Source organism: Dipodomys merriami, unplaced genomic scaffold, assembly GCF_024711535.1.
Source record: "Dipodomys merriami isolate MVZ:Mamm:240054 unplaced genomic scaffold, mDipMer1.0.p SCAF_24, whole genome shotgun sequence".
NCBI lineage: Eukaryota > Metazoa > Chordata > Mammalia > Rodentia > Heteromyidae > Dipodomys > Dipodomys merriami.
The window spans coordinates 20,696,851-20,708,265 of record NW_027203826.1 but is presented as its reverse complement, the minus strand read 5'-3'; the positions used below and the strand labels follow the sequence as shown (position 1 = coordinate 20,708,265).

General features: G+C 34.3%; 1 protein-coding gene across 7 annotated transcripts in view; it reads left to right on the top strand.

Moving 5' to 3' along the window:
• Ralgps2 (Ral GEF with PH domain and SH3 binding motif 2) overlaps positions 1-11,191 on the top strand; it is a 139,190-nt gene extending 127,999 nt beyond the window's left edge. For all 7 annotated transcript variants that reach the window (XM_070034385.1, XM_070034380.1, XM_070034381.1 and 4 more), the window contains 4 exons: positions 43-135; positions 2,311-2,416; positions 3,864-3,955; positions 6,742-11,191. In XM_070034385.1, the coding sequence (XP_069890486.1) occupies positions 43-135; positions 2,311-2,416; positions 3,864-3,955; positions 6,742-6,771 (321 nt within the window). In that variant the 3' untranslated portion in view covers positions 6,772-11,191. The remainder of the gene's footprint in view (positions 1-42; positions 136-2,310; positions 2,417-3,863; positions 3,956-6,741) is intronic.
• Positions 11,192-11,415: the final 224 nt, after the last annotated feature.

Below are 11,415 nucleotides of genomic sequence, written 5' to 3'. Positions count from 1 at the left end.
TATCATATGAATATGTTATATTCATGTGTTTATCAATTCCAGGTAGCATCTTGGACAAAATATTGGGCAGCCTTGTCTGGAACACAACTTTTTTACTATGCTGCCAAATCTCTGAAGGCTACAGAAAGAAAACATGTGAGTATTCCTCCTCCGACTTCAGTACTGGATCACAGCCTCTTCTTCATAGTTGTAAAGAAAATAGTCCTTATAGGAGGAAAGGTTTTATTCCATATTCCAGCACAGAAATTTTTACACTTGTTATTGGTATGAATACTATAATGGACTCATCTTTATTAAGACCATTCCAAGGAGGTCTTGGAATAATAGCCTCTATATTTTTAGGTCTCTTTTGAATATCATTATTCTATAGCAAATGTCAAAAAACATTACAAATATCTTGGCATCAGTGCCTTTTCAACCCTGAGTTTTCTCATTCAGAACATAGCTCAGAACTATTACCTTTGAATCTCAGTTTCTAATAAGTAAAATGTGAAAAATTGGGACCAGCATCTAAAGTTCTTTCCATCTCAGTCTCTGCTGCAGTAACACTTTCAGTAATGGAAGAATGAGAGTAATTACTATAAGGTGCTTCCTTGTGCTTCATCTTAAAAGAATCTTCCAGTGTTCTTTTTCTCTGTTTAGAATATTGCTGTAAATTTTTTGCCTGTTGTTCTTACATGACAGTGATAATATGGAAGAAAAATTTCCTGTGCTACATTAACAAAATCACTTTGAGGAAGTGGTAGAATGTTAATCTTGAGCAAAAAAGCTAAAAGACAGCACCCAGCCTATGAGTCCAAGCCCCAGTACCAGCACTCCTCTCACCAAAAAAAAAAAAAATTAAAAATTAAAATTCCCTTAAGAGGAATTTTATTTCTAAATCATATATTGAGGAGAGACAATTAAATGGCATACTACACTGGGGAAAGTTAAGAACAATATAAGTAAGTCCTCTTAGTACTTAAAACTTTACTAATGACACTGCCTAATTGAGAGAAGCTCTGCTTACAGTTTTCACCCTTTAATCAAACCAGTTATAGAAGAGGATATTTTTGGTTTAAATGTGGGAAATGCCATTAGATCACATTGCCTGCTTTATCAGTATTCCCACTACCCATCACTGTCCTAAATTTCATATTAATCATTGCTCACCTTTCTTTAGGATGTTACCATTTCCCAAATTAATACATTTCAGGGGTGGGGGTTGTAGATTTTCAGGGGGGTTTTTTTGTTGTTAGTTTGCTTTTCTTTTTTTTTTTTTAACTTTTTAACTGTTATTATAAAGGTGATATACAGAGGATTTACAGTTGTATAAGTCAGGTAAAGAGTATATTTCTTTTTGGACAATGTCACCATTTCTGGGTTTTTAATACTATAGATTGAACCCAGAGCTGTACCAGCTCCTGAAATCATTTTTGGTTTTTGTTTTGTTGAATGGCTGCTATTGAGACAGGCTCTCACTATGTAGCTCAGGCTGGCCTCAAACTCGAGATATTTCCCCTCAGCTTCTCAAGTGCTGGTTTTACATCTGTGTATCATCATGCCAGACTGGAATTACAAATTCTTAAGCATTGACTTCCTTACTATTATAATTGTTTACATAACTCTTGTACTGATGTAAAAAAGAAAAAAAAGTAACATTCCATTCTATGCATATTGATTTTTGTACCCTATCTATTTTGTGTAGTCAGCATACTCTGAAACATAACATTTGTAGTAGTAGCAGACATATACTCTTCAAAATTATTCTAATTTTACTGAAACATTTTGCATTGATTGTCCCTAGTTAGTATTACTATGCTTTATAGTGAGAAAGAAAGGTTGATATGGTTAAATTAAGTCCTTTAGGACTTAACTTTTCTTTTTTTGTCTGTCATGGGGCTTGAACTCTGGGCCTGAGTGCTGTCTTACCAGTTCTTCAGCTCAAGGCAAGCGCTCTGCCACTTGAGCCACAGTGACACTTCCAGTTTTTTGGTGGTTTATTGGAGATAAGAGTCTTATGGACTTTCCTGTCCGGGTTGCCTTTGAACTGCAGTCCTCAGATCTCAGCCTCCTGAGTAGCTAGGATTACAGGAGTGAGCCACCAGCACCCAGCAGGACTTAATTTTTTCAGGCTATCTAAAGAGGGCATGCTAGATGCATCTTAGTAGTAAAAGGTCTGAAGCTGACCTGAACTAACATGAAATCTCAAATCTTATCTTTCATTAGGAGGACCTGAAATTCTTACATAAGAATTAACCATAAAACTCATGAGTTTTACTTTTTAATTTTAGTTTTAGTTTTATTAATAAATTTATCATTTCATCTCAGTTCAAATCAACATCAAATAAGAACGTCTCTGTAGTCGGATGGATGGTGATGATGGCTGATGACCCAGAACATCCAGACCTCTTCTTATTGACTGACTCTGAGAAAGGTGACTTATTAGAACTAAGACAAGAGCTTAAAGTACTATGGATGCATAACATTTTAGAAAGCCCAAAATCCAGTTTAATTGGAATTCTAAACAGAGGAAATGTTTGTGTAGCTTTACCTTTGAAGGAACTATTTTTCAAACATATTTCAGTGAACCAGTATTTTTATAGTTTGTTTTCTTTACCACTTAGAGCTTAAAAATTGAAAGCTCAAGTAATTCTTAGAAGGATAATAGGTGGTAGGGGTTGGGAATTTGAGAATATAGCCCATTGTTACTTAAAAATTTCAGAAATTATACCCTTAATTGAAAGTGCTAGTATTCCTTTAATTTTTATTCTGTTACTTTAATTGGTTATTTGGCTCAAATCCCTTTCTACATTAATTTAAATACTTTACATATACAGAAATTTATCAGTCCCATAATTGGCTATTAGCCTAATTTAGAGTTTGTGAAGTAAATGAGAAAAATTGGAGAGTGAGCTACGTATGACCACATCATTACCCCCTGACCTTCCCTTTATCTTCTGTGAACACTACAGGGACCATCAGAAAAGACTCTGGAGCAGTTGTTGCTTTTACTTTATAACAACTGCCAGCACTTGGCAAGTACCACAGAGGAGACCCAAAAAGAAATGCACATCTGCCCAGAGTTCCTTACTACCGCAGCTTACAAGTGATGTAGTCAAGTTCTGAGTCCTTTGAATATACTATAAAGGGGAGGGGGAAAAAATAAAAACCTGAGACAGTGAAGACAAAGTTAAACTTAAAGTAAGGATAATACATGAATGCTGGTTTATTTTCTATTTACCTTAATATATGCAGCCAAATAAAATGTTCTTAGTATGAATTTTTTTTGTCATATACCAAATGAAAATAAAAGAGCTACTGTGGCACTTGATAATTTCTCGTTTCTAAAAGAGAAAAGATTTTTCCATAGATTTTTCCAGGGAGCCCATAGAACAACTGGAAATCTACCATAATCATGGCCAGTGTGTTGTAACTAAAGGCTAAAAGTATAACTAATAGCCTTAATTATGTTACATAACTGATGTTTATTAACCATATTGAAATATGCAAATACTTAATTGTTAACTTGTAATATTTAGGTTAAATACTATTAACATATTTTACATTCTTATCTAGATAGACAAATCTAGTAAGCCATATAGTTATTTTACTTAGATACTATTTCTAAAAACAATTAAACCATCTTTTTTTTCTAGTTTAAAACCAGCAAAACAGTGGCTTTGTGAATATGAATATAAAATAGCATGTTAATGATTTACATAAACCAAATCTTTGTTCATACTGGAAAGTCATGCAGTCAGTAAATAGAATTCTGAAACTGAGAACTCTAGACATATGCATCACTGTAATATCTAGTAGAGTTTTAACATGGAATGTTCCTTAAATTTTTCTTATTTTCCACTTGCTTTTTGTAATTTTAGGAAATTCATACAAGTTTCAAGCTGGCAGTAGGATGAATGCAATGCTGTGGTTTAAACATTTGAGTGCAGCCTGCCAAAGTAACAAACAACCGGTAAGCATTTTTCTTCATTCTCAGCATAATCCATAACTTGGGAATATATTGAAGAGTTCCAAGAAAAGTGAGTAGAAATATTGTCTTTCTTTCCAGACAGGTTTCATAGCTTAGGCTGCTTGGAACTCACGAGGGTAGCCAGGCTTCTCTCAACCCTGCAAACCTCTTGCCTCAGCCTCCCTAGTGCTGAGATTACAATGTGTAATCCTTTGCCCAGTTGACTAGAAGAACTAGGAAAATGGTATGGTTTTAATGTCTTGTTAACAACAATCTGTAAGACATGAAGCACATTTTAATAAGGATCTAGACAACAGACAGAATTTCAAATAGTAAGAGTTACACAAAATAAATTATAGAAACAACTTTAGATAAAGTGTACAGGGGAGCTATCTTAAAAATGAGACCATTACCAGGCACCAGTGGCTCACGCCTGTAATCCTAGCTACTCAGGAGGCTGAGATCTGAGAATCGCAGTTCAAAGCCAGCCCGGGCAAGAAAGACTGTGAAACTCTTATCGCCAATAAACCACTCCTGTATTTGCAACAAAACCAGACTTTCCTTATGTTTTTGTTTTACTGAAACAGTGTTTTGAGGCGTTATTTTGGTTTAATATTTTTTATTATAAAGATGCTGTACAGAGGGGCTACAGTTACAAAATTAAGGTAATAAGTACATTTCCTGTCAAACATTGTTACCCCCTCCTTTGTTTTCCCCCTACTATCCCTTCTCTTCCTACCTCCCCAACTCTTCCCTCCCCCACCTTATAACAAGAATTTTTTTTTAAGTGAAAGGCTTTCAGCTACAAAGGCAAAAGAATCTCTCCAGTTTTCTCCAGGTCTTGTTACAGTAGTAACATAAACAACTTAGAGCTGTAGGTTTTCTAGAACCTTTTGACAAGCATGAATTTAGGATATTCATAGGACAAAAGTTTACAATGACTACTATCAGCAGCTAATTTTGAAAAGTAAAATGTATTATAAAAGTTCAAAGGAGGAGGCAACAATACTCAATAGGAAATGTACTCATTACCTTGCTCGTGTAACTATAACCCCTCTATACAGCATTTTTACAATAAAAAACGTACCAAAAAAAAGTTCAAAATGCTTGCCTGGTGCTAAGAGTTTATGCCTATAATCCTATCTACTCAGGAGGCAGGAAAGTCCATGAGACTCTTATCTTCAGTTACCCTCCAGAAAACCCAAAATGGTTCTGTGGCTCAAAGTGGTAGAGCACTAGCCTTGATCAAAAAAAAGCTGAGGGGACAGCACCCAGGCCCTGAGTTCAAGCCCTACGACCAACAAAAAAGACAGTATTTGCATAGTATAAGAGAGGTTCAATGTTTTTACTAGTACAGCTGCCTGCTAAACAAGTAAGCAGATTTACATAAGTAGGGGTTTTGTTGTTGTTGTTGTTGTTGTTGTTGTTTCTATATCTGTCACACCATGGAAACAAATTTATAAGTAAAACCTGTGAAACTTGACAATTTTTAGAAGACTGGTTCAAATATAAAATAATCTAATAAATCATAAACAACTTAAGAAATGAGACATTTACTTAAGTAAGATAGAGAATTTAAAAGCAACTTACATATTTCATTTACAATTGTATTCAGAGGGATTTTATATGTGTCAGTACTGGGACTTGAACTCAGGGCTTGGCACTATCCCTAAGCTGCTTTTGCTCAAGGTTAGCACTCTACTACTTGAACCACTGCTCCATTTCTGACTTTTGAGTGGTTGTTGGAGATAAGAATCTCACAAACTTTCCTGCCCAGTCTTGCTTCAAATCTTGATCCTCAGATCTCAAATTCCTGAGTAGCTGGTATTAAAGGCATGAGCCCCTGGTGCCTGGCTCCCAATGGGATTTTTTTATTCAGAAGCTAACATAAAAGTGTTCCTGGTTTTGAATGTAACAAGTTTCAGAAAGACTGCTGGTATGTGAGAGCTGTTGAGCCAGATTAAAGAATGAGGTAGACCAAGTGCTGGTGGCTTATACCTGTAATCCTAGTTACTCAGAGGCTGAGATCTGAGGATTGGAGGTTTGAAGACAGCGGGGCAGGAAATGCCATATTATCTCCAATTCACCACCAGAAAACCAGAAATGGTTCAAAGTGGTAAAGAGCTAGCTTTGAGCAAAAAAGCTCAAGGATTTTGCCGAGGCCCTGAGATCAAGCCAGCAACCAAAAAAAAAAAAGGCAGACCAGTGTCTTCTGAATAGCTCTGCTAACACAACTTTGGAAACCTGCTTTAAGAATTGGGAATGTTTTCTTTTAGGATGAAACTGACTTTAGTCCTTTAACTAGAAAATTCAAGTACTTTTTTAAAATAGAAAGTATTTCAGAGGTTACTCTAGAATTTCAGTCTTAAAATTAATCAAATTAAGTTCAGTACAACCTATTATGTGTTGTTTTTTTCTGAGTCACAAGGTGTCAGATCAGAATTTAATAATGAAATTTGCTCTTTCAGACTTACTTCCAAAATGGTTATGCAGAGAAGTCCTTAATATTGTTATAGTAATCATCTATGTTGTTTTCAAAATGTGCCTGCAGCAATTCCTTGTGATTCTTATACACATTGCCCTTTCTTCCTGTCCACATATCAGTTTACTTGAAAGAGTTTATTAACTTATCTCAGTAATGTTCTCTTTAAAAATGTTCTATTAATATGTCTTATTAATTGTAAATACTGAAATTCCTCTCGAGTAATATTCAAGTCTAAAAGATTTGGGCTTGCCTAAATGACAAGGAAAGGTTTTTAATGCACTTTGTAATTGGTTAACTTTTTTAGGTTCCTACGAACTTGATGACTTTCGAGTAAAAGCCTAAGAGAAAGTGAAGGTAAACCATTAGGACCTGAGGAAACGGCGCCAGCTGCAAACCATCCTGTGCCAGGAAGAGCCCTGAGCTGCATCAGCCTTTGGAGTTCTGAACCAAAAAAGCACTAATTTCAGGGAATGAAGTGAAATATTCCCAGAGAACAATTTGGAGTTGCAAAAAAAAAAAAAAAAAAAAAAAACTGCCATAAACCATGCTTCTTAACTCAAACTGACTTGTGGAAACCACTGCCTTAAAAGAATGAAAGGAAAACCAACATGAAACACCAAATAGTGTGTGTGAATCTTCTGGCGGTGCTGTGCTTGGAATAGATGGTAGCTAAGTTGCATTTCTTTTAATTTTGTAATAATTTTGGAGGGGGAACCACCTTTTTAGATACACTTTAAAAAGGAAAAACGTATTTCTTAGGGATTATATGAGGAGCTGGTTTTGAACTGCAGCTGACACATTTAATTTCGTAGGGACTATACCAGCAGCCCACCTATAGTGTGTGCACTCTCCTTTGTTTTCGCACTGCAAGAGTATAGAAATGGGAAATGTTAGTAAGTCATGTGAGTTATCAGGGTTTGGTTGGGATAAGGGGCTTGTTTTGTGTTGAATGAGGGAAGATCTTTTTAAACTGTAAACTTTGGAAATTAGTACCTTGTAGGGAACATTATTTCCACAGGAGACACAAAAGCTGAGTGTTCATATGCCAGAGTATTTTTAAGTAGGCTCCAGAACACACGGTTGCTTCTAACTAAGGTTAATGCTTAGTTTCATTTATGAAGTCATTGTTCAGCCATAGATCTGCTTAATAGAAAACTATAATCCCAAACTAAAGTTTCCTGAGATCTTAGAATAACTAGATTTTTTTTCAAGTTAATCGAATTATCTCTTTTAGTCACAGTTTTTTTTTTAAACATTAAGGGTGATACTGATATTTTGCCAGGATACTTTCTTTTACAGTGTTTATTGTGCATAATGCCAGAGTTATTTTTTTATTCATTTTTGTTAAGTATGAAAGTCAAGACCTATTTGTTTAAAAGATACTTCATATATGTATTTCACCTTAAGACAAAATAATCATAAGGATAAAGGCTGAATTTGAGGTTCTAGGAATTTTAGCCCTTTCCTCCTTATGTGACTCACCATTTTTCTGAAAGCTTACTATAGGTCTCTGACATAAACCTTATTTTTCTGTAATTGACCAAGCCATTTTGAGAGAGCTAGTCTATGCAATAGTGCATTTTAATTTCTAAAATAAGTATTGACCTTAAGAAGTCTTGAAGGTGAGATACCTTGGGATTTTTTAACAAGAAATAACTCTTGAATAAAGATTCTATGTTGAATGTTACAGATTTGTAAGGCATCATAAATTTTACTAATGGCCCAGAGTAAGAATGTTTTTTGACTAATACCTGCTAATAGACTTGTGTTATTTTCAGTCTCACATGAAATTTGCATACTTTTTTAAAAATTGCAAGTATTTTAGCCTCAAGTCCATTAAACTTAAGTAGAAAATACTGCATATACAATAATTAGCTAAAACTGTGTCCAAAGAAAAACATGAGAACTTTCTGTATTTTTGGTTTAAAGAGTTCAAATATGTTTCTCGTAGAACAATTAGAAATACACTGTTTCCAGGTTTTAGTGACATAGGCTGGAGGGGTAAATGTTGCCTATGCTGAATGATTTTGCAGTCAGTGATCTAAGCTTAACCCATGTTGGGTACACATAGAAAGACACCATCTGCATAGCCAGCAGTATTATTGTGTAGACCTTGTACATCTTTCTTTTGTTTTACATTTTTAAAAGTTCCTTAATTTGATTATTATTTTTAGAAATAATGTTTTGATAGTATATATGCTTTTTATAAAATATTGTGAATTAGAACCCTGTGGATTTTTTTGTCATGAATAAGCTAAGGTGTAGATACATTGTAAGTTAACCATATCTATAGAGATAGGTAACTGAAAGTGAGAGGCGACATCACACAATTTTGCCAAAGAGCAAGCACTAAGATGGAAGATGTGTTTGACATTTTCAAGCTATAAACATTCATAGTTGCTTTATAGAGTAAAAATACTGTTCAAATTTGGTTAACCAGTCCAACTAACAGTTTGGTAGGAATCTTCATTTTCTCTTGTTAAATGTACTTATTCAAAAGATTAGCTATTACATTCTAAGATTATTTCATCATTTGAAACAAATTGAAACCAGTGAGAAATGAATTAGTGTATGTGAGGGGTTTTTTTTACTCTATAATTCACAAAATGTAAGTCACCAAATTATATTAAATATTTTAAGTAGCTTACTACTTGAAAGATAAATCCTTTTCTGCCTTAAGCTAAAAATTAGTGACCCAGAAGTTCAAAATTTCCTAGGTAAGAGGAAATTACTCAGAATTTGGTTGTAATTTAAATAGCTAGTTTATGAACATATTGATTAGCATGTCATATGCTGGTATGGTAAGTGTGCATATAAAATAAACTACGTAATGATCTTCCTAAAGCACTGCTTTGTTTCATACCCCCTCTGTTTTCAGGTTTTATTTTTCAAAATATCTTTCATTATAACCTCGAAGTTACAAGAATTGAATTGATCAAACACATCTTCCTTTTCCATTTTCTTCAGTTTATAAATGCTGCTTAAGCATTACAAAAAGGGATCCAAACAATCTTGAGTGGGTTTTTTTTTTAATTCTCTCTCAGCATGTGCTTCAAGGACAACTTTTTCCTGTGTGAAAAATTCTATACAACTATTGCACAACCTTCTGAATAGAGTGTTGATATTAGGTTTTATGTCCAGAATCGGGGTGCTTATAGTTGCAACAGTTTTATAAATGGCTTTTCAATCTTCTAGAAGATTTACAAAAGAGCACAAGAAGCGCTATTACTATAGAAGAAAAAAGACTGGGAGAAATGTTTACAGTCTAGCATATCTATGTTACTTGAAATTCAGCCCTCTGAGATGAGCCAGTCTCAGAATTACTAGCATTTACTTTACTAATGACTTTAGCATAAGTGTTATCCCCCTCTAAGGTTAAATCTGTAAGCTATATACATTTATTACTGAAAATAAAATTGAACAGCATCATTCTATTTCGAAATCAATACTAATAGTAGATTTAACCCATTGGCTTTTTAAGACTATAGATTGACTGTTGATACCTTCCTGGTTTTGAGGCATATTCCTTTAAAACTAGTATTTATTTAAACCACCATGTATCTTATGCCAACAGGGGATATCAGTGTTACTTTATAAGATAATCTTGAATAAAAAGAAGTCTTTTGTCTCAAATGCTTCTAATTGGATCCCTTTTTGAAAGATAAATACTGACTGTATTTGGTAGAATAGTACTACTGTTGCCTGATACCAAGCAAGTGATGAGGTTTGTTTGGCTTCTTTTAGTGACCTTTTAGGAGTTTGCTTTTTTCTTTTATAATTTCTTTCAAACTTTTCATGATTTCACAGTTATATATTCTGAGATTTTTTTTCTAAAATTGAGATACAGTTATTAAATCCCATTGGTGACAATTTCTTTCCATGTAAACCTTCTCAAAATGATTTAAGTACCTTTAGTTTTCCTCCCCTAAAAAATGGCTTTCTATTTAGAGGGTTCTAAAGAAAAAGATCTGTGCTTAAAACCCTTCCACTTACTGAAAGCAATTTCCTTTCACCTGCATCTCTAGTTGTAGTCTGGAGAAATTTGATCAGTGCCTTAGCAGTTTGAAGACCAATTTTTAGAGCATTGAGTATGACAGTGATCATTTGCCCCTTTACCTCAGGAGTATGCTGACTCTCTCTACCAGCAAGTCTAAGGTAGTCTATACTGATATCTCTGGGTATTTGAGGCTGTTGCCCTTGGTTCTTGAGGTCTTTTTCAAATAAACACTCTCCCTGTGCTCTTTTCTTTCTGGGCAAGAGATACAAAGTAAATCCACTCAAATCAACCATTAGATAAGCCTCTGAAAAAATAACTTTGAAGAGCATTCATTCATCTCAGTTAATTTTTATTTTGTTATAGTTGTAATGAAAAAGCCCTTTACAAAATCCCTAGAAGAGTAGAATTTGTTGGAGCTTATTTTATTAGAGCTACTGAAATCTTGGAATGATGCCCTTTGGCGGCCAAAAATGAAATTTAGTTTGTTCTTATGGATAAGATATCACTTAACTTACCAGTTACTGTTTACTTGAAAATAACTATGGCAAGAAAGTGATAACAGCCTGTAAGTATATAAAAGACTAAACTATCTTTCTTGATAGAAGCAAAGTTTGGGAATATTGCTTCTCTAAAAGTATTGGAAGCTTCTGTTATTTGTTTGAGTTAGGATGCTATGTTCACATTCTTTATAAAGGTCATGTGTTCCACTGTAGACAGGTAGACATAAATGGTGTTGAAGCTCAAATGATAGGGTTAAGTGGTCCTTGAGGCTTATTAGCAGAATTTAAATCTGGATTCTAGTTATTCAGACTGCAAAGCAGTGATGGGGTTATGAGAATACAGAGCGTGTGCTTTGGGATGGAACTTTTGATTTCTTAATAGAAAAATGAAGAAATCACAAATAAGAACTGTTTTGCATAAAAGGTAACAAATACTGTTTCCTCCAAAAAAACCACCTACTAGAACTGCTCACAAAATAGT